This window comes from Ceratosolen solmsi, unplaced genomic scaffold, assembly GCF_000503995.2.
Source record: "Ceratosolen solmsi marchali unplaced genomic scaffold, CerSol_1.0 scaffold27, whole genome shotgun sequence".
NCBI classification, from domain to species: Eukaryota; Metazoa; Arthropoda; class Insecta; order Hymenoptera; family Agaonidae; genus Ceratosolen; species Ceratosolen solmsi.
Window position 1 is genome coordinate 5697463 of NW_011948426.1, and position 25377 is coordinate 5722839.

At 23.4% G+C, this 25377-nt stretch overlaps 3 protein-coding genes across 5 annotated transcripts; 1 reads left to right on the forward strand and 2 right to left on the reverse strand.

The window, feature by feature from the left end:
* Positions 1-7576: 7576 nt before the first annotated feature.
* LOC105363358 (uncharacterized) lies at positions 7577-11708 on the reverse strand. The gene is made up of 7 exons (XM_011501025.1): positions 11701-11708; positions 10769-10946; positions 10113-10239; positions 9929-10047; positions 9176-9358; positions 7844-7992; positions 7577-7765 (listed from the first exon to the last, which is right to left on the reverse strand). The coding sequence occupies exons 1-7, from the start codon at positions 11706-11708 to the stop codon at positions 7627-7629; spliced, it is 903 nt and encodes a 300-aa protein (XP_011499327.1). The 3' UTR covers positions 7577-7626.
* A 2136-nt stretch (positions 11709-13844) lies between these two features.
* LOC105363247 (15-hydroxyprostaglandin dehydrogenase [NAD(+)]-like) lies at positions 13845-19700 on the reverse strand. Of its 3 annotated transcripts, none has more exons than XM_011500887.1 (7): positions 19579-19700; positions 18715-18859; positions 16706-16829; positions 16521-16627; positions 14956-15129; positions 14417-14571; positions 13845-14058 (listed from the first exon to the last, which is right to left on the reverse strand). In XM_011500887.1, exons 2-7 carry the CDS (start codon positions 18805-18807, stop codon positions 13944-13946), a joined length of 768 nt encoding a protein of 255 aa, XP_011499189.1. In that variant the 5' UTR covers positions 18808-18859; positions 19579-19700; the 3' UTR covers positions 13845-13943. The 3 variants fall into 3 exon arrangements, with proteins under 3 accessions (XP_011499189.1, XP_011499190.1, XP_011499188.1); XM_011500888.1 differs by having other exon boundaries at positions 19543-19700; XM_011500886.1 differs by having other exon boundaries at positions 19442-19700.
* Positions 19701-22535: 2835 nt separating this feature from the next.
* Positions 22536-25272, forward strand: SCOT (Succinyl-CoA:3-ketoacid CoA transferase). The gene is made up of 7 exons (XM_011500889.1): positions 22536-22640; positions 22753-23197; positions 23535-23896; positions 24199-24307; positions 24396-24612; positions 24706-24917; positions 24999-25272. The coding sequence occupies exons 1-7, from the start codon at positions 22560-22562 to the stop codon at positions 25187-25189; spliced, it is 1617 nt and encodes a 538-aa protein (XP_011499191.1). The 5' UTR covers positions 22536-22559; the 3' UTR covers positions 25190-25272.
* Positions 25273-25377: the final 105 nt, after the last annotated feature.

Genomic DNA, 25377 nt, shown 5'->3' on the forward strand with positions numbered 1-25377 from the left:
CGTTTCCATTTTATTATCTACCATCTAGCTTATTAAATGCAACGAAATAGTAACCAGAATGGTTGATACTTCCTCTAATTTCAATGAAAACGCACTCATTTGCTTCCAAGCGAAATCAGTCGCTTGCCTTATGTAAAAACATAACTATTGGCAAACTTTGCGCAATGAATTAACTGTCAAGAAATACTTCCTTCGAAGGTATATTTTTATTTTTTTCCCTTTTGTAATTGTATTTTCTTCTCAGTATATTACCTACTTTATTTTCCTTATCAATCTGAAATACTCGAGAAAACTAGTTAAAATTTTTTTCAAGCAATATTAACATCATAATGAAACATAAAAATTATGTGTTATTTCTTTTATAGTTTTAATTTTTTCAACATTATTCTAGCATAATTGAACAAATTATTTTCATCCCTTTTTTTAGCTTCGTATCATTGCATTCATGATTTTATATAAAATGAACACCATTCATAAATTTCTTGACTTAACAATTCGTATAATTTGATTGACACGCCATTAATGAATTATTCATAAAGCTTCTTATTTTAATTAATTTGAATATATCATATAACTTTCAAATAATTAAGAAAAATAATTATTTAAGCCAGTGGACCGATTAATAACACTATCCACAAATTAAGATTATTCGCAAATATTCTAAATTAAAACCAATTAAAAAACGTATCTTATTACATAAATCTGGTATGAACTATCTTCATTGAAGGTACACTCGAATTTATTTTAAAAATATTTGTAAAATGAAAAAATGCACGAGTCCGGAGTTAATAATATTTTTTTTATTAAATATCGAATTAAAATTTTTTTTAATTTCTATTTTTCAATTTCGAATATATTATTAAATATCTGCTTGCATATGCTATACTAAAAATTTCTATGTAATAATACTTAGGAAATTTAATTAAATAATTGCACTAACCAGTATATAAAGTTATTAAATGTTTAAAATATTTAAAGAACTATGTTCTGCTTAATTATTAGTTAAAAACATTATTATATATGTATATTAATTTTAGTATATTCAACTAATATCATATCCAATGAATACATTTTATATCTATTTAACTTAAAAACTTTTATTATAAAATATTATTCACCATAATCCGTTAAATTTTCAGTTGTATTTTAATATTTATTCAATATTGTTGCATTAAAAATTGTAATTAAAATAGTTTTAATAAAATAATAGATTAATATTAAAATATAAATTTGTAATATAAATAAATTTTTTAAAAGTAAGGACTTTCTTAATAAAGAAAAGGTTGTATATATATAGATCGAATTAATAGTATAGAATTAATAATATAGAAATTATATGTATTTGTTTCTTATATATTTATAGCTTTTAAAAAATTATTTTTGCTTGATATAAAATTACTTCCAATGTTTTAGTTTTGAAAATAAATGAAAATATAATGAGATTTAAGGCGCCATATAATCGAAAATTATATGGTGCGTACAAAACTTCAATTGTTCTAGATCAATTAATATTCTTGTATAATAAATTTTAATTTTAATTTATGAAATTCTTATAATTCTCAGTTAAAATATTAATTTTATACTATATCATTAAAACTTAGCTATTAAATATTTGAATGATTTTTATGTGCAAGATTATTATAAATATAATGGGTGTTAATGTTTATCTAATAATGTATCGACAAGTGTATCGAAACTAAAATCATATATGAAATGGAGATATTGCAGTATGAATACTTTTATAGTATTTTTAAAAATCCTGATAAATTTTCATAAAAAATTTTCCCTATTATTGTCAGTAGAGTACGTTAATAATGTTCAGATTGTTACGTAGAGAATTCAAAAAAATTTTTTGTAACCCATTTAATATAATTTACTTGGATAATACAGTCGAGCCTGCCTTGAATCTCTCGTCCTAAAACAGCGTTTGCAGCACATAATTTCCACTTGTGGTGGTTCAATACACGATAAGTGGCCAGCAAGTGCAAGATGATCAAATACAGCAGTCTGGGCAAACTTAATTTTAATTGCGGCTCGGTTCCATGGCTAAGGTTAACAACACCACGGTGTTAGCAGATGCTAAATAAAGCATTCAGTACATGTATAAATTAATTGGAAACTCCGATGGTTCGACTGATCTCTAAAAAAATCCTTATTCTGTTCCTTCGAAAATCGCATCTCAATTCTTTATCAATTAAGAAGGTATACATAATTCAAGCATAAGCCTCGTATTAGATTCAGTCGCAAACCAGGATTAAAAATATCACTTATTTGAAAAAAAATACACTTATTTTTTATCGCATGAAATCACATCACATGTTTATCAATGAAATCTATCCTATGACATAAAAATGTTTTCGTTTTGCCTTCACACTTTTACTTTACTCCATTGAAAAATTTCTGTTAAAATTATAATAGCTATAAATTATAAATTAACTGCAAATTAAAATCAAATTAAAATGTTTCATTATAAATGCATTTCAAATATTTAAACTTCTTTTACTTCAATTTTAATCAACTAATTTAAAAACCAATGGTATTTATACAAAACTTAAAGATTTGTTATTTTATTTTAAAAAATTTTACTACATTATAATTTTCGTTCAAAATTCTTATAATTAAATATCAATTTTTACTTTAAATGACTTTGATAAAAAGTTTATTTTTATTTATCATTTTAATATTCAATTGATATATATTAAAAATCTTCATTAACAATACAAAAAATATTCTAAAGAATTTTCTACGCAGTACATTCAAGATAAAAATATATAAAATAGATAAAAATTCTTTCAATAACAATTTTCTAAAAATAATTAATTGATACATTAAAGAATTTTTACATTATGAATAATCTGTTGATATTATTTGTATTAAATAGTATTAATAATAAGCCTTTAGAATGCATGAAAAAATTATAGTTCGATCTTTACATAACCGTAAGAAAATTTCGAATCAACTAATACATATATATATATATATATAGTTAATATGCAATTAACAAGAAGTTAATGAACAAGCAGTTCATCAATAATATATCAAGATATATTGTAATCTACGTAATTGGGTAAAGCACATTGTAAACAATCGCCGATGTTCGCAATGAAATAAAAGTACGATTTAGTTGTAAGTAGTTGTAAGAGATTTTTAAATATGACCAAAAAAATATATGCATAATATTAAAATAAAAAATAAAAATAAAATAATGTAAAAACATTATTATAAAATATTTCTTTATAGCAATTAAATGTTCAATATATAATTTAGCTCTATACTTTAATAAATCTAACGATAATTCATTTAATTCATTGTTATTATAATTATAACATTATTCAAACTTTTAATAAAAATATTATATATAAACGGCATATTCTATTTGTTAATTTAAATATATTAATTATAAATTAATTATATAATGACACATTTCTATAACAGTCGATGTAACGTGTTATTAATATTAACTAGAATAATACATCAATAAAACATAAATATTGTCTTTTAAATTAGTCAATGTTATAAAATTAATTGGCATCATAAAATAGCAATAGGATAAAGATTATAATAAAATTGTTATAATTTCAAAAATTCTTCGTTTATTTATAGGTTCTATTTATATCAAATTCATGTATAAATGTAGCTTTCAAATACGGTTCCCATTAAAATCATATTAAGTTGATTAAAAGCTAAGATTAAAAAAGAAATATTTGTTAAAGATTTCTTTGGATCAAGTATATTTTCGAAATCAATATTTTAAAATAATGAAACAAATAAGCATGCATTGCTAAAATCTCTCTGTCTCTCTCTCTCTCTCTATCTCTGTCTGTCTGTCTGTCTGTCTCTCTCTCTCTCTCTCTCTCTCTCTCTCTCTCTCCTCTCTACTATCTATACGCGCATCTCAGCCTATATCTTGGGCTCTCCATCTAACCTCGCTTACCTTTCTGCATCAAATGGCAAGAAAATAGCGATGCGCTATCTTCGTAACCCTCTATACTCAGTATTCCTCTCCTATCTACTTTACGATACACATACACACCATTTACGGGCCTGCATATACGACCCATGCAGCGCATACATATTGCCGACTATACTTCTGCAAGTCGATGAGGGAGAAAAACATCAGTCTAAGAGAAGGGTGAAAATAAGAAGAGGACAAAAAGTCGTTGAGAGGACGTTCATCCCGATAAACGGGGCTGGCATCGCTTCGCGTCGCGTCACGACTACTAGGGGCAGTTAAATTATAGTTCCGCGGCCACATATATAAGCGTTCACACGGGACTGAGAGATCGATCGTCCTATGGCCATTGCCCGTTCCTCGTTCTCTGTATGCACGACGCTTCCTCGTCTCAGTAAATGTGTAGATAGTGACGCCGATGTCCCCGTACTCTTCACATTTATCACTCTTTATCTACTTTTGTATGAGCCCTCACGTAGTTTTTAATTTTTCTTCAACTCCACGCTCCCTGTATAGACTGCAGCAAACTTTTGTGATTGACGTACAATTGAAGAAATATAGAATTGTGATACTGACGTGTAATTTGTATTTGGATTTCACCTTCTACTTATTACATTAAAGAATATGTGACAACAAAATCAAATTTAAGATTAATTTTTTAATTATACATACATTTTGATGTAAACGTTACTTATAAATTTTGAATAATAATGTTAAACGGTCAAATTAGTTGAGAATCATAAAAAGAAAATCTGGCCTACAAAGTTTTTTTTAACAAAGTAAAATTTAATAAAAACGAAACATTCTTTCATTTTAATAATATGTTCGATTAACTTGTTATGGTTAAGATTTTATGACAAATTTCGTTTTCACATATATCCATGCATATTTATGCATATTAGTTTCAATTGTAAGTATAATTATGATATTATTTATTTGAAATTAAAATATTCCATAAAGCTACGAATATAATGACATTGAAATGATATGTATAAAAGAAATTTGTTTTATAGATCCAATTATAGATCCAATTATTACAAAAATCTAATGCCAAAGGGAATTTAAATAATTATTCCTTAAAATATTGTTCGTCTATTATTTATGAAAAAAATTACAATAAGATTCGTGTATATTTCATTAATTAATAACAAAAAGACTGCTCAATATATGAAAACATATATATATTAATGGAAATTAATAAAGTGGTGAAAAATATGTAAATATTAATAAATAAAATACAAAAGAATTAGGTTTAGAAATTTGGCGATATAAAAATATTATTTCTCAGATTATTAATACTTCATGTATTATTATTTTTTCCTTTAACATTATTTAAAATTAAAGAAATTTTTATAAAGTTCAACAACTATCACTGTACAGTATTGATTTTATCTCATACCATCAATTCTATTTAATTTTCAGATAGTGATTTACCATTTTTACGCTTATAAGTAGCTTAAATATAAATAGTAATTTATAATTAAAGTAACAGATATAATATAATTTTATATTTAAATTAATCCAAAATATAATTTTAGTTTAAAAAAACTTTAATCTTTTAATTTGTTTAATACCATCATTATTTTCATTCAAGAAGATTGAAATTAATTTTTTCGATTATTAATAACAATATATAATCAATAATTGTATGTTAAAATTTTATAATCGATATTTTATTTAACAGTTTTCTTAAACAATAAATTATTTATTAATGTCTTATTTTGTAATATATTAATTTAATTAATGGTACTAAAACAGCTATTAAATCTGAAAAGTGTCAAAAATCATTTTTATCCTAATCAATGATAGTCAATAATATAATTTTAATTTTGAGAAAATTTATAAAATAATTATGAAAAAAAGAATAAATATGTTAAAATAACATATAAACGAATAACTAATTTTTATTATGAACTATTTCATTAAATAGTTTAAATAAATATATTAATTTTTAAAATAATAAGCATAGCCATGTACAATTCGGAATCTTATACAACAAAATATAAAATTATAAAATAATTATTTTAATGAAAATATATAAAAATATTTTATGGTAAAAAATTAATTTAATCGAATTGTATAAAAGAATAAAGGTTAGTGATAACTCAATTATAAAAATTTTGGATGGAAGTATCCTCGTAATAAAATTTTAGTTTAATCATTTTTAAAATAATCGCCAAACTCTTATTTTTTTTTTAAATTATTTAAAATATGTTGTTTGTTATTCTTTATAATTCTTGCAATCAATTTTTTATTTAATTGAAAAATTATTTTTTTGTCTTTCTTCTATTAATAATTTCGTTTTATCTATTGAAAGCTTCGAATGTTCAAAAGAAAATTTAATTTCATCCAAGTATAGTTAATTTTTCATAAAAAGAATTGAATTATTAAATTATCGTAAAGAATTAATTTTTTTTTTAATAATTGGAAAAATAATTAAAGTTATATTAACTAATGATTACATTTAACTTTATAATAGAATTTATTATTAAATTAAGTGTAAACTATTTTTGTTACTATCTAATTATTTATTCAATATACATACATATTATTTTCTTGTATTTAATACTTTAATAATTATATTCTATTAAAAATGAAACTCTTGATGACTATTCATAAATTATAATACATTGCTTTTTGTATTAATAGTTTTTTTTTTAACATTTCGATTTATATATAAAAATTAATGTAATACTATAAATAGTATTTACTATAAATAGTAAATTATGAAATAATGTGATTATATTTATATTTTATTCCTTTTATTAAAAACATTGTAGCTATATCATCAACTGCAATGATAAAGTAAAAAATAGATATTATTGGTATAGTAATAAAAAAAAGTATACTGAAACTCACACATATATCAATATATTTAGATGAGATATTAAATTTAGATTTGAATATCAATTCGGTGAGCGTGCAACGTTGACTACTTACAACTAGTAAAAATTGCTTATCACTATACTGAAATAAATGTTTATAAAATAATTGTCATAAATTTCTTGAGGAATAACTCTTGTAGGGCATACAAATTACATTGTACTTGAAAGCATACTTGTATAATAGATTAATTGACATTCTCATATTTTATTAAAAATTAAAGGTTTTTTTGATAATATACCTGAAAAGATAAACTTTATTAAATATAGATAATTATTATCAATGAAAAATTCCGAGATTGAATATAAAATAAATTTAATGCGTGACAATATAAGTTATAGTCTCTTATTAACGCCAAATGAAAAATCGAATTCGATAAATGTCATAGTTTGATTATTTAGCAACAGCTGATATGGAAAAAAATAAATCCATTTTAAAATAATTGACAAACCAAAAAATTCTAATATGTAGAATATTCTCTAATATATATATATATATATATATTTTTTTTTTTTTTTTTTTAATAAATTATAATATATAAATTAAGATTATTGTTCATAAATAAAATATTTTTAAATTAAATAAATAATCAAATAACCATAATTGATAATAATTTGTTTCTACAGAAATATATTTATAAAAATATAATTACAAAATACTACATACAATGGTCATTAAAATTAGTAAAAAAAAAAAAAAAACAAAAAAAAACAAAAAAAAACAATATTGAAATCAATGCAATAATCATCTTACAATCCATAAAATACAAGCTATTTCTTACAGCGATCATACTATTTTGGTTTGAAATAATCCACAAGCTTTGGAATTTCACTTAACGTAAATGGTGGTTGAAGTAACCAAACACTTCCAGTTGTCGCATATGCCATTAAGTGCACTAAACCTTTACCGAGTCGTTTTTTGTCTAAGCTTCTACAAAATATAAAATCTATATTATCCATTGATTTATTTTGTTAATAGATTTTTGTTAATTATATAACGTTGAATTACGGATTCGGAGAGCAAGACGAATTAGGACAGCGAGATTCCTTGGAAATAGTATAATCAGGAAAATTTGGTAATCCGATTGTCTCGAAGGCTCGATTAATTGGACAAAGAGATACTACACGAATTCCTGTTTTTTTCACCGGATATTCCGGCTGCATATTAAAAAAAAAGAAAAAAAAATTAAAATATAATTCGTAAATTAATTATCAAATTCAGTCCACAAAAAAAAATGAATTGCCATACACAACTAAATATGAACAAAATCATTTGATTAAAATTAAAAAGATATATATAAATTTATTAAAATGTATTAGGATGTACATTAAAAATATACAAAATTATATAAAAAATACGAGTTATTGATACTTTGAAAATCAGTAAATAAATCTGATAGTTATATTTAAAATATTTATAATAAGATAATACTAATAATAATTGGAGAATACTAGATAAATAAGTCTTTGATTAATCAGCTAAGTATTTTTTTGAGAGCATTAGAAAAGAGATATTACTAATTTATAAATAAAGTTTATCTCAGATTAAAATTCCTTTTATCTCGAATGATTCGGATTCTTGACTCAACAGAAATATAAATTTTCATTCTTATATTCGGTTAAAAATTAAAAATAAATTATTTGACGTTTCTTTTTCGATTTTATGGATTTCATATTTTCATCATAATCCAATATAAACTATTTTAACCTTCGAGCCATTTTTGATAGAAACTTAATCGGTCATTGAGAGAAATACTTAAAATTTAATTATAAAATCATTTGCAAAATATTCTTGTAAGTAACAATTTTTCACAAAGCATACAGTTTTATATTTTTATTTCATTAATATTCAAACATTGAAAGTATAAAATAATTAAATATTTTTTTAATAACACATAATTCAAAGTTAAACAATTTACATCCTTCAAATTTCAACTTATCATCAAATCCCTAGTTTACAAGTACTTATAATCAGACCATTATTTTTCATACTGAAGTCATAATATTTCGCGAACTGTATTAATAAAAATAAAAAAAAAAGCAACAACTATAAATTACACAAAAAAAATAGACATTACAACGTATAATGTAGTAGTTTTAAATCAGTGATTCAAATATATCATGAGCATAAAACATAATCTGAAAACAAAGATAAAGTGCATCCCCATAAATTTCTCCCGCAATAAGATCTATCTGACTGATATATTCTATCAATCTGCAGATGAAAATCGAACTTCATTTTATAAGGTATGTAGAGGAAATTATAGTAAAAAGGTGTGACAAAGTTGAAAAAAAAATCCGTTTCAGGGTCAAAGTTATAAAAATTCAACAATTGACTCACCACAATGTCCAGAGTTGTTTCAATGACAGGCTCGCGGCAACAGTAAATTGGTTTGGGTTTTTCTGGCCACCCAACGAAACCCATGATTGACGCACAATTGACAATTATGCCATTTGTACCTTGACCTCCTTTCTTATTGCACATATATTTGAATCCTTTATGCAGGAGGCGCAATGTGTTATTCTATAAAAATTTTATGATTTGAAGCTTATTATTGACGATTAAAACAGATGATAGGTAGACAGTAGAGATTTTAATTTCATCGATACTTTTAGTATTTTGATTTTTTAACCTTATTGAATAGGAAAAGTGAGATCTATTTTATTATCGAATAACCGTATTAGTAATTTATAATTCATCAATATTTTAAAATGCTTAAGTTCGACAAATACTTGAAAGCCATTTTTCGCACTGATAACTATTATAATGGAAGAGATATTTATACAAAAATATTTATCACGATAAAAATAATATAAAGATATTTAAGTGTTAAATCAAGCTAATTATGCCCAATCGTTTATTTAATACATGTATACACCACAAATATGATGCATACACACACACACACACACACACACACACACACATTATGTAATGTATAATGTAATATATTAAAATTATTAGCATTGTAAAAAATATATAATTATTTCAACTATTCAATTTAAATATTATAAACATTAAAATATAAGTTTATATTTAAATTTTATGAAAGATAATCAAATAAAACTTCATACATTATATGATTTTACTTACAATTTTACTACCGTCCATGCAGTGACTCAGTTGAGGATCAGGAAGACTTTGAATAGCATCCAAATCGTTAAACATAATGCTTATGTTTTCATCAGTGCAGTAAGAAGATGAGAATATTGCTTTTGGAAATAATTATTTTTCAATAAATATATATTAAGTGCATGATAATACGATTAAGGAATACCTTCGATATGACAGGAATTTTTTAAATTACAACAGAAAAATTTAGCACGATGTTTTCCATAAGTATTACAAAGTTTTTCCACTGCACGTGCTCCCATTTCTGCATTATTATCTGCTATAATGACTTTCTAAAATATTTTCGATACTATGTATATTTTTAAAGACCAGCTTTTAATTTTGCATATAAAAATTTCAAATTGGAAAAAATACATTTTCTTGAAAAAAAAAACTTGGTTAAAAAATATTATAAAAAAAAAGAACAGTTTAATTCAGTATAAATATTAAAGACGTATATATTTATTGACTATAATATTAATTAATTGTTTACATCAGATTCCTATTGAATTTATTTAAAAAAACTATATTAAAAATACGTAATGCTTTTATTAAACATAATTAAATAAAATTAAAAAATAAATATATATATATATATATGTGTATGTATATGTACAATATTAGAAATAATCAAGACATTTATTTATATACGCCTTTAAATTATTACATCTTCACAAACAAAAAATTAATATCTCCAGATAAGATGTAATAAAATGCTGTACTTTCAATTTAAAAATATATTCATTGAATTCAAATAAATTTTGTATACAACAATATCTAAAATAAATCAACTAAAAAACAAATAAAATGATCGAATCGTACTTTAGCGCCATGATAAAGCAGCTGATCAGCAGCAGAAAATCCAAAACCGTTGTTTGAGCCACCAATGATAAGCGCAACCTTGCAAGTACATTTCAAAATTGGAGGCTTTGCCCCATAGTTTTTCGTATGTACAATAACAATATTAGGCTTCGTTTTCTTCCATAATGTATTAAAAATACTGTTCAGAAATGAAAAAGTTTCATAAACTAAAATATAAATTATATAGTATCTTAGTTTTTTGTTTATACAGAACAATTAATAAAGTATAAAGTATCTAGAACAAAAATATTTATAAGTAAATGAATTAATTTGATTTTCATTTATCGTTAAAAAACGCTTTATAAAAGTAATCAATAAAATTAAAAAACAAAAAATTTTGAAAAGGTAAAATAGAATGAACATATAGAAAATGTCTATAGAAATATTGCCCTTTACATTTCAAAATTTTAATTTTGCTCTTGAAGTAATCGACATTTTATATAAATTAAAAATACTAATATTAGTAAATAATTAAATTTATAACAAATTGTTTTTGGAAAGTCCATAATATATGTGATATAAATTACATAGACCTTATGAGGTCAAATAAATTTTTATTAATAGTTCTATAAATACTTCTTAATATATAGTACTATTTCATATTAGATATATAAATTTACATTATTATGTTAACATACATTGTAATTACATTTATAATTTATATTTTTTTTATTTATACTTTATACATTGTATTATTAAATTTTCCCTTCATTAAACATAGTAGAATACAATAATAAAAAAATATTTTATCTCTTAACTACGAATACCCATTAAAATTTTATCAAAATCTTTCATCTATAAAGAATAATAAACATAAATAAGAGGTTATCATAAAATTGTAAAAATATCGTATTTTAATATCACGCTGTACATAAATATTTAGAAATGCTTACATAACCATGTTTTTGAATATTACATTATAAAATCTAATATTAAATATATTTACAATGCTTGTTTTAATACTTTTAGAAATGTATATATCAATAAAATTCAAATTTGTAAAAGTATACTAAAAATTTATAAAAATTTACTAAAGAATGTCGAATTTTATAAAAAATAATACCTGAATTTTTTGCTACTAGATGGAAAGATTTTGTTTACGGTTTCTAGTAATTGAAAAACAGATTGTTGGTAAAATATTTGTATTTTCATTTCTAAAAAAATCTTTGTGAATATATAATATTAAAAAATTTTACTTCATACACCTATCTTTTATTAACACTTAAAATTTATTTGCAATATTGGTTATGATTTGTATTTGATGTAACAAAAGAAAAGCTTTTAAAAATTTAAGGAAATATTGCTGAAAATTTTCAAGATATCTTATTAAATTTTGGACCTTTCCCAATATAATACAATCCGTTCAAACATATCTCTAAAAGTATAATAACTTAAGAAGTAAATATCCAAAATACCTTTAAAAATTGAATTTTATTTATTAAAAAAGTATGATAAAATTTATGATATTCAATTAAGAGAGGATATAATGGTTTTGATCGTAAGAAAAAAACATAAATTAATTAATTAAATTTTTCGTTCATTTTCAATATTTTATACGAATAAAAAATTCAGTTTCATAATATATAATTTTTACTTAAAAACTTTTGACATTAACGTCAAAATAAAGACAAAATTAATTTCGAAAGATATTAAACATTCATTTTCATTACATTATTATTTACTCCTGCTCCGTATAAATTATAAAATCATGAATGAGACATAGCGTATATCTCATTTTGCACTATAATTATAGAAAAACAAATAAAATAGACAATAATATTTAATTGAATTAAATTAAACATATTTGCAGTACAGATGACAATAACTGAATATAGAAACAAAGGGCACGTGATAGATTTCTATGCAAATAAAAACATATCGATTCCAATACCTTATTTCTAATAAAAAAGCTTATTCGATTATATAAATATAAATATAAATGGTAAAATCTATTATGCTCAATTATAATTGTATAATGTTAAACATAAAAATGACTTAAAAATAATCATAAAGGAAAGATGGTAAAAATAATCTAAATACAAGGAATGAAAGATTTTATAATGAGAAAGCTAATGCATTTTTATTTACGGCTTATGTAGAATTTATGATTGGAACATAGAAAAGCATAATTACATTATATAAATATAAAAACAAAATCAACAATTCGTACACGAAAATTAACAATTTCGGCTAAACGTATATTTGTACAGAATTATTTGTCGAAAATAATTTGTCGAGTATGAAATATAAAATTCTCAGTGCTCTATATTCATCAAAAACTAACAATTACTAATTATATCATTAAACATCTTAATCATAAAATTGTTTTCTTTTGTTCCTGCAAAAGCAGCATTTTAACTCTTTATGAAGAATAAAATTCATACGAAAAAATACATTTACGTAAATAATTTTTTCCTTACTATATCATCTATACGTACTTGCAACATTCATGAAGCATTTAACACGTGTACCATTCATACATATATGGACATATTTAATATTACATACATTCAATTACAGATAACTTTCTTATTATTCTCGTGTACCTATACGGCAAATATTAATGTTAATTTTTATATCTTTCTTTGCTATATTTTAAAAAATTACGTGTATAAAAATGACATATGACACACAATGTAATAATTTACAAGTTTCAAAAGTAAATATTATTAAAGCTATCTTGCATAGATATACGTCACAAAATACACAATATAAATACCTAACTCAGCACTATTTTATTCTCTTATTTCATATCGTACTATTTGTTGTTTTTTTATGTATTATTATAATCTCTACGCAATTTTATTGATTTGTTCCATAAAAATAATAATAAAAATAATCTTAATAAATATTTTGATTTGATTTAATGAGAAAAGTATTGTTTCCAGAATTATGATTTCTAATATAATATTGTCTTTATAAATGTTTTATTTAGTAATATAATTTTAATGTGTTTTAACACTGAATAAAAATTAATTATTTTTAAATAATTCAGAAAATGTAAGCGATTAAATTAATCTAAATGAAATGTATTATATTAATTTTAAATAGTTATAATCTAGGAAATATCCATGATGGCTCGTTTATTTGGACGATTCTAGTAATAATTTGCTTAAAATATTAATTTGTGTATATTTCAGTGTTTTGCAAAAGTTATTTCACATGCTGGCTGTCCATTTTCCACGAGCCAGACACTACCACTCTTGCCATTTGTAAGCAAGTGAATTAATGATTTTGCCACGTGCTCAGGTCTAAAAAGAAAGATTCAATATTTATTTAGTTGGATTTACCAATAATTAAATATATCAGTATCGCAAATATATTCAATAGAATCAGATGTTACTTAATAAAAGAAATATTAAATATTTCTATTTCTGCTTTATTTAAAGAAATATTAATAAAAAGAAAAATATATATTGACAATGTGAAATTACGTATAAGTCATAAAAAATTGATAACTTGTTTCATTTACAAAAGTTGTCAATTATTAACACTTTGAATTCTTCAATGTTAGAGAAGAAAATTATGAATGAATTCGATAGAGTTCGTATTAAATTATAATTCAATTTATGAAAAAATTCGTGTCTTTGAAATTTATTAATTACTTACGTCTGGGAACTAGAAGTTGCAGTATCACGACGCCAAGCATCTTCATATTGAGGTGTCAAAAGTTGTTTACCAACGTTAGACACCAAATTGCTCTTAGTGGCCCCTGGGCAAATTGCCATTACTTTCACCCCTGTAAGACAAACGTGATACCGATCCTGAAAATTGCAATTATAAGTTTCAATTTACATACTATTAATAAGATGTTGTAACTAAATACAGTTAGCCAATAACAATTTACAATTATAATATAATATATAATAACGACAAATATAACAACGATATAATACAAGTAATTAAAACGTGTTCTTTTACTTTACTTCCCATAAATGCAAAGATTTATTTGTCCCTTAAATACTGAAGATTATTTTTACCTTCAAATTTTTATGTCTTGCACTACTATTATATTAAAAACTGTTGTAAAAATATCCCTTTAAAGTATTAAAATAATAAATATAATCGATTTCTATGTAAGTCAAAATTATATTCATTCTTAATTAAACAAAAATCAGAGAAACTGTAAGAAATGTAATAAAACTTACTCCGAAAGCTCTTGTGAGACTAACTATCGCAGCCTTCGTTGCAGAATAAATTGGAGCGCTTATGTATGGATTAATACTGACGTTACTTCCAGTATTTATGACTACACCGCCTCTTCCACCATTGTCAATTCCCAAAAAGCGCAGGGCCAATAGAATCCCACGAATTACACCATTCTATGAAAAATTCAATAAATTAATATTTTTCTCTGAATCAAACTTGTATTTAATTTAAAATAAACTCACGAATAAATTTCAAATTATTTTGTCCGATATTTCATATATTGCACATTATAGCAATTTAAAAATAAAATATAGTAAATTACTTAACTATTCAATCATAATATTTACTAAGAACTTTATCGTTATAAATGAAAATAATAAAATGTATAATATAATTTAAATATCTATATTGTAATAAATCTCTATTTTATTTAAATGGTGTATTCATTAGTCTTCATAAAAACGTTACAAAAAATTATTTATAAAAACTGTAATGAATAATTGTTTTCGTTTAAAGAGAGTTTAAAGAGAAAATTACTTAATTACGGAAGCAAATTATATCATGTTACCGCTGTTTTAAAGAAAAAAATTTATATCTAATAATGAATATTATTAACAAATGATAATTTAACAACGATAAATGCATATTATTTCCACAAAACGTCAATATCACATAACTTGCTGATAAAATAGCTTTCATACATTTTGCTCGTAATACCGCTACAGTAATTTTCTGCTTTAAATATTTCAGTAAAATTATAAATTTTTCGAAAAGCATTATTAACAAATAAAAATTTATCAACATTTTAGTTAAAACACTTTTATTTAACTTATCTAATATCTCAATCATATTCGTATTTTTTATTTTATCGCAATTTTTTTTTTTTTTTTTTTTTTTTAATATTTAATGTTAAACAATCTTAAATCACACATTTCGATTATTCGTAATGAAATTATACAATTACTTATAAATTAAAAATAGATTTACAATATTAATAAACATTAGTTTAAGCTATAGTTATAGAATTTTATCATATAACAAATTCAAACAATTACTAAAAATAAAATACGAATCTTATTTGATCAATCAACTCATCTTAGAAGTATAATTGAAAATAAAATATATTCAATAAAACAACACTATTAATAACATTATCTATGACTATTTATATTTTTACAAAAATTAATAAGAACTACTTATAATTTTTTTATTATAATAATTTGTCATTGAATAAATAGTAGTATTTATATATAATAATTATATATAATAATTAATATAATATTTATATATAATAATTAGTGCGTACAAGACAAACATTTACATTAAATCTTAATAAAAGCATCTTTATAATATTAATCAAAATTTTATTGATAATTAAACTTTATTTAATTAAATAGATTATGTAAAAAGGAAGAATATATTTTGCTCAATCTTTTAAATAATTATTCAATGTAAATGTTTGTCTTGTAAGCACTAATCATCCGAACAATTACATTTCAATTAAACAATTCAATAAGTTTATTATTTATTGAACTATTCATTTAACTAAAATTGTCTCACTTACAAGGTTTATATCAACTTGGAGCTCCCAAAATCTGTCATACATAATACCTGCATTATTGATAACAATATCAATATAACCAAATGTGGCGATTGTAGTTTTGAAGGATTCTAAAATAATTAATAATTTTCCTTTTATGAATATATAAATAAATTAAATAGTCATGAATTTTTTAGAAATGTTAACACCTTCAAATTGAGGATAATCAGTGACATCGCATTTGCAAAATATAACTTTATCCTTGCCGTGCCTAGAAGCCAAACTATGGTATAACTTCTCTCCCTCTTCTACATTTATATCACATATTGAAACCTAGATCAAAATTAAATGAATATTTTATAATATTCTGATTGAACTTATTATTTAAATATTATAAGTAATGAAGAATAAAATTAACTATTTCATGTAATTATATTTTGCTATATATTATAAAAATATGACACAAATTAATGTAAATATTTCAACATTCATCACGAATTTCTTGTTAAATTCTTGATGAATTTCTTGATGAATTGAAAATAATTGAACATTAATCAAGAAGAAGAAAATTTTTATTTAGCAACATCATATGATGTATTATTGTGAATGCATAAAAATGTAGATAACTGTAATGAAAATTATAAATTATATATACACCCTTAAAAGTAATTAAAACTCATTGTATATTATATTATAATCGCAAAAAATTAAATATAATTAAAAAAATTACTCTACGTATTTTATACGTTAAAAAAAGATATGTTTATATTTTCACTCTACATATACAAAAACAATTTCGCTTGTAAAATGTTACACAAAGATAAAAAGCTATGAAAAGTAATATTTTAATATGTTAAACAGTTATTTACAATAAATAGCGGATTTATTCAATATCACAATTGAAATATTTTATTTAATCATGTGATATAAAATATATAACTTTATTCAAAGTAAGAAACTAATAGACTCTAAATTCTGAAATGACAAACTTAATACATAATACTGACGAATTAAAATTAAATCACAATATTTGCTATTACTTATTGATAAAGTAGGAAAATAACGATGGCATATTTTTTTTATAGCAGACATTTATAGTTTTTATGTTTATAGAAAATATGTTAAAATTCAGATTATTATTACATTATTTAATTATTAAATTTAGAAAGAAAAACAAAATTTTGATTTTATACATGCATTACATTTAAGTATAAATACTAAATTTATTGTACATATTCGGTATGATTATATTCGATATAAATATACATATTCCGTATAAATAATATATTCGTTATATAGATACAATCTAAATAATATATTTATTATATAGATATGTTATATTTTTTTATAGATACGAGAAATCTTAAAGATTTAATATTCTTACGAAGATTTAAAGAAGTATGGAATAATAAAGCGAAGAATACAAATCTATATAATTATGAGATTTAAGCTTTTGCTTATCATTGCATAAATAATAGTATGAATAAACAAAGTGAGACAAAAAAAAAATTCAAAATAAATTGAAATAAAATTAATAAGAAAATATATGGTATAGTTAAATGTCGCGGATTGATAAAAAAATTTAATTCTTTCATTAATCATGATAATAAAAAAATGTACATGATAATGAAAAAAAAAATGTATAAAATTTTAAAAATCATTTTACTTATTTAATATTAAAATTATTACTTAAACACCTATACTAGGTATTGGTAGTTAAATACAAATTAATCGAAGTCCTAAATAACTATAATTATTAAAATGATAAATTTTTATCAGCTTTTAATATTATATCAGTTTCAACTACTTGATCCAAATAAATCTGAAATATTTTATTTCCAATTTTTAATTTGCAATTTAATTTAAAATAAGCTTTAATTCATGTAAGGAATGAATAGCTAACTTTCTATTATATTAGAAATCAAAGGAAATTTAATATAGTTGTTATGATAATGATCATTGTTAAATTGTTTTTAGAAATTGAAATTTAATAAATAATAATTTTATCAATTTAATAAACAGTTATAATTAAAAATTTTATAAATATCGATTAACCCGTTAATTCTTAATTCAATTAATAATAACAAAACAAATAACATTCACAATATATAATACGATTATCACTTTACGATTATCATTTAAGGCTACAAATTTTATTTCTTCTATTTATAAGTATATTGATAAAAACAAAAAACCAAAAAACAAAACAAAAAATTACCTTGGCTCCTTGATTCATCAATTCTTCGGCATAACTTCTACCTATGCCACTGGCTGCTCCCGTAATCAGAGCGATTCGACCTTTAATCTCCATGTTTTGATTGTTTGTCAAGATTCAACTTTTTACAAAATTCTCAATTTTTATCCTACAGGCAAAGAGAAATATTTCAACTAAAATAATGGACAGAATATATTATTGATGTTTCAATAAACGGCGGTGCATGAGACAATATATGTACAACAATTATTAATGTTTTGTTTTGATTTTGGGCAATTTTAATACGAGTAATAAAATTATTGTATTTTATCTATATCGATATTTACATACGAGATAATAGCATAATGATTAATAAAGCACACAGTATAAAGTTCGCAGCTTAGTTTTCTTAGTTTTGAAAATTATTTTTAAGATTTGTAAGTAATAATGATATGAAAAATTGGCTCTATCAATGATGTGCATGTTCATTAGGGCAAACTATATTTAAAATCACAGCATAACTAATAAAATATCTATAAGTGAAATTGAAATCAATAGAGTTGCGTCGTATTTCTGTTTTTATAAGTTATATCGTCTTAACATAAGAATGAAAATTATTAGAGGGCCAATTAATAGTGATGGGTATTAATAAGCACGGGCGGAGTGAATAAACAATTCCTCGATAATTGGGCAGAAACTTAATAATTGCGTATAGGAAGTCCGGGGCCACTCTATTATCTCGCGCACGCACACAAATGCAGCCAAAGAATCGGCTGTTTCCTCTTCTTGAGAGCAGAGGCAAAAGCTTCGCCGAACGAATGCAGAAGCAATGCACTGGGAAACAGCCAATACCCGGGCATCTAGACGCCGGCTCCTGAAATGACTCACACTCGACGCACGATAGCTCGTTATTAGAGTGTACGCGCGCACGTCACTTGCAACAGGCTCCGATATGCCTACGAGACCGGCAAACTTTCCCTCCGAGCAGCCGAGGGTTGCAGTAAAACGAAGTAAAGCCGGATAGGCCGTCTACCTCTCTGCGTGCATGTGTGCGCGCGCTCCTACCTAAACGAGGGGCGTGAATGGTGGGAAGACGGGAGTGAGAGAGAAAGAGAGGGAAAGACGAGCCAAGGTGTGGTTTAAACGCGAAACAATGATAGTTGAAGGCGAGGTTGCTTAGAATGCACGGGGGCGCGCGCGTATGGGGATATCGATTCTCAACATGGACGCTTTTGAGAGGCCGGCCTACGCTATACGGTAGACTTTAATCACTACTGCTATTGAATTGGAATAGTAGAATAGCTGATTTGTGGAGAGGTTCGCTTCTTTTTTCCGAAAGGGGTTATAATGCTCGTTATAATTTCAGCACAGTAACACTGCATAATTAGCACTTTTTAAGCAGAGAAGCACATTTAAAATTATTAAAATAGACATCATTTACTTCGATAATAATGCATAAGTACAAGCTCCATTCAATAAGTACTTTAATGAATATACATCATTAATGCTAAATGCTAAATTATCATCGAGTAAGATTATTGACCAGATATTAATCACGATCGGTTGTTATAATCTTTTCCTTTTTTTTTCTTTTTTTTGTATCAATTATTACATATGCTAGAAGACTTCTATAAGAATTCGTGAAATTTAAGTGTATAGTAATCAATTATATAACAGAATTTATATGTCTTACGTAAATTCTCGATGAAGCCGAGAAATATCTTAATTATTTAACTCTATTTTCATTTGTTATTATCATTATCGTTGAGAATCATATTAAAAATAAAACATTATATGTGTGTGTGTGTGCGCGCGCGTGTGTGTATGTGTGTGTGTGTGTGTGTGCGTGCGTGCGTGTGCATACATTGCATTGTTAACTTACATTTTTATTTAATTTATAACTTATTAGTTAATAAAATATTTTACATCTAACTTACGAAAATTCTTTTGTAAATAAAGTGTAGTATTAATTAATAGTATGATAATAAATTAAAATATTATTGTAAAATTAAATTTACTTATGCCAACTTTTATATTTAGTTACAAAATTTTTTAATCTACAATTCTATAATTTATATTACTTATTTAAAAAAATTAATTGATTTGGCTATTTGATATAGTGGTAAATTTTGTTTTACGTACATGCATCCATATAATATGTAAATTGAAAATGAAATTTTTTAATTAACCTTGGTAACACACTTTTATATGATTATAAAAATGTAACCATTTTTCTTTATATAGTTGATAAATCTTTATAGATACATTTGGTGCTGTTAACTCATTTAGCGCTAATTAACTTTCATATTATGCTTCAAACTTAAATATATTACTTTCTTCTACTGTTTTATTCAATTGTTATTATTTTTATTTTTTTAATACTCGTCTTTAATAAACTTTCATATAAGATTTCACAGTTAGATACATATTAATATCGCTACAATCTCTAAATTATCAAAATTTATTTATTGCACCTTACTAAACAGCAATGCTTATTATATAATTATTAATATTTTACAAAACATTATAATTATATATTACAATTAATGATAAATAACTTAATCAATGTAATTTAATTTAATTGATATAATATAATTTCAGTAATATAATAATATTAAATTAATATAAGATATATGAAAATAAGAATATCTGTAAAACCAGAGCGACCTTCATTTTAGTCATCATTTTACTTAATATTTTATTTAATAATTAAATACAACTGTACAACAAATATTAGAAGATCAATAATCAATTATTTAATTTTATTGAATAAATATTGAATTATATATTAATGTATAATTAATTAACATATAATTAATTATACATCATTAATTTTAAAATAGAAATTTATCACATTCCTCTAAGATTTATAACTTAAAAAAATCTGAATACTGATTATATATAGAAAAATATTTATTGGCCTTTTATTTAGAATACAATTAAATACTTTAACAATTACTTTGAATATTCTAGATTTTCTAATACTGCATTTTCATAATAGTACAAAATGTTACTTCCTATTTATCAAAGCAATTACCAGGGAGTATTCAATGTAATTTAAAATTTTTTTTTATAAAATATATGTTTTCTTCAACATGATACAATTATGTAGCATGACATAATTAATTGGGTAATAAATCGCTAAATGAACATTTTTTTAATGAATTTATTAGAGGTATTTAGATCTAAATATTATAAATTGAAAAAAATTTTATAAATAAAAACATACGTTTATTGTTGCTGAAAAATATACTATAAAAAAAAAGTAATAAGAGAAAGTGTAGGTTAAACACTTTACTCTAAGCAATAATGAAAATATAATGTAAGACTATTTGATGTTGACTGAGAAGTACAAATTCTGACAACAATTTCATTGAAATACTATGTTTATCTTACATTTACAATTTCACAATTTTATGAAATTAATAATTAACTAAAAAAATTTCAATAAAAGGTGATAAGATTTTATTCATTTAAGAGCAAGTAAATGTAGGTTATGTACTTTTTACCTTTGAGGTTAGAGTATATAATGAATTTTAAAGAAAAACACGGTGACTGATTGCATCATATAATTGAATCTATAATACATACGCTTAGTAACTTTTATCTGCAATCAAATTAAATCATATAAGTTTTGCAACTCACTTTATTTTTAAAACACCGATAACCTATATAAGTGCCGGTAAAAAATTGTGAAACTCCATATTGATTAATACATTTTTGTTGTGCCTTAGTTTAAATAAAAGAGATGTGATAATTACCCAGAAAAGAAAATTGTAATAAAACTAAATTTGGTTCAAATTAAATTTCGCAGTTAGAGGTTTTAATTATATTAGCAAATTTTTTAACTAATGTTAATAGTTTAAAATATGGCATTTACAATTAACAAATTTGGAAGATTATTCCTATATACTCAACATAATCTTATCAAACGTCAAACTTTGTCAAAGGTAAAATAATTGTTTTTATTTTCAAATATTCAGTAAGATATCTTTAAATTGATTTCTTTCATATTAAAAGATATATCTGAAATAATAATCAATATTTGAAAATTCTTTCTAGATTTTTGTTGGAAACTTTTCCATTAAATCTGACATTCCAGAAATTGAAAATGATAAAGAGAAGCACCCAGCTCCAATAGGAGATGGAAAGATTTTTAAATCTGCTGATGAAGTAATATCTGATATTTATAATGGCGCAAAAATTTTAGTGGGAGGTTTTGGTCTTTGTGGAATTCCTGAAAATCTTATTGATGCTTTATTAAAACGAAAAACTAAGGATTTAATTATTGTTTCAAATAATGCAGGAATAGATGATTTTGGTTTAGGTAAATTACTTAAAGAAAAACAAATTAAAAGAATCATTGCATCATATGTTGGAGAGAATGCAGAATTTGAAAAACAATATCTAAGTGGACAACTAGAAGTTGAACTAACTCCTCAAGGAACATTGGCAGAACGTATAAGAGCTGGTGGTGCTGGTATCCCTGCATTTTATACACCTACCGGTAAAGTAAATCAAAAATTATTTTATTACTATATTAACTATTCTAAAACCAATAAATGTAATTTATGTATATGCATATGTATACACTATTTATTACTTTTTCTAACTGTTGATAAGAAATAAATACCTGTTATAATTAATAATTATTTCAACAAAATATATTCTTTTTCTATTAATCGAGATAATGAAATTAATATTATTCAATATTGTAGGAAGTTCTCTTATATTTATTTTCACTTAATTATTGTTAATTGATATTAAAATTCATTGATTATATATATATATATATATATATTGTTACTTATTATAATTGATGAATATTTAAATTTCAAATATAGCATGTGGTACTATTATTCAAGAGGGTAATGTTGCTATCAAATATAATGAGGATGGAAAAGTAGAAATATCTGGTGAACCAAAACCAGTCCATCAATTTCATGGCCGAGACTATGTATTAGAAAGTGCAATAAATGGAGATTTTGCCTTGATTAAAGCTTGGAAGGCAGATGCTGCTGGAAATTTAGTATTTAGAAAATCATCTAGAAATTTCAATCCTACTATGTGTAAAGCTGCGAAGATATCAATTGCAGAAGTTGAAGAAATAGTCCCAGTAGGTCAAATAGACCCTGATCATATACACTTACCTGGAATATATGTTGACAGGATTATTAAAGGACAATGTTATACAAAACGAATAGAGGTATGTTTTATAAATAGATACAACTTAAGCTCAGATTTGTAATATTAAAAAAAGTTTGTAAAATTATCATTATAATTGATTGATTTACAAATATTAATTTTTAATAATATTTTAGTATATAATTTGAGAAATTTAATTGTATTTATTAAATATAAAAAATTTGTTTAATCAATAATTGTGTTTTAATAAGATAAATTAACACGTTATGCTTATGTTTGAAAAAACATGAATTATTTCAAAATATTTATACAAAATTTTATAAAAAAAATTTAAGATTAATATAAAATAGAACATTTTTTAAGAAACAATCAACGAAACAATCAGTAAAACCAGCTAGGGTTACTCCTGCAAGTAAAGCAAGACATCGGATAATTAAAAGAGCAGCTCTTGAATTTAAAAATGGAATGTATGGTGTGTTATATTTTTTAGCTAATTAGATATTTACTACTATTGATAATAAAAGTAATATATTTAAAAATATGTTGATTTTTATTTTTAGTTAATTTAGGAATTGGTATGCCAATGTTAACTAGTAACTATATTCCCAAAGAATTGAATGTAATGTTACAATCTGAAAATGGTCTTTTGGGACTTGGACCATATCCTGATGAAGAGGAAGTAGATGCAGATCTCATTAATGCTGGAAAGGAAACAGTTACTGTTGTACCAGGTGCTTCATTTTTCAGTAGTGATGAAAGTTTTGCTATGATAAGAGGGTAATTGAATAATCTATAAAACTATAGAATTAATTATATTTTTGTTTACTTTAGATTTGTAAATTTTACAAAAAAATTAATTTTCTATTTTAGTGGACATATTGATTTAACGATTCTGGGTGCATTGCAAGTTTCACAAAAAGGAGATTTGGCTAATTGGATAATTCCTAAAACATTAGTTAAAGGAATGGGTGGTGCTATGGATTTAGTATCAGCTGCAAAAACGAAAGTTGTTGTTACAATGGAACATGTGTCACGAGATGGTAGTCCAAAAATTTTATCCGAATGTAATTTACCTTTAACAGGTACATTTATATCACATTTTCTTTAATTTTCAATAATAATTTAACGTACTTAATAATTAATTGACTTTTTTTATATTACAGGCTTACAATGTGTCGATTTGATTATTACAGATTTAGCAGTTTTTGAAGTTATAAAAGGTCATGGACTTAAATTAATAGAAATGGCACCAAATGTAGATATCAGTGAAATAGTAAGTACAACTGGATGTGAATTCTCCGTTGCCGATGATCTTAAAGAAATGGGTCAAATTAACGATAAAGAAAAACAGTAATTTCGAAAATTTACTTCATTAACATTACCTTTTTACTGTTAAAGGGTATGTTGTAAAATGAAATGTACATATACAATGTAAACATATGCATAAAAATTGTAAAATAAATGCAGAGCATGACTTTTATACATTCGTATATGTTTAAACATATATAATTTACATATATATTTTATTATTTTGTAAACTTA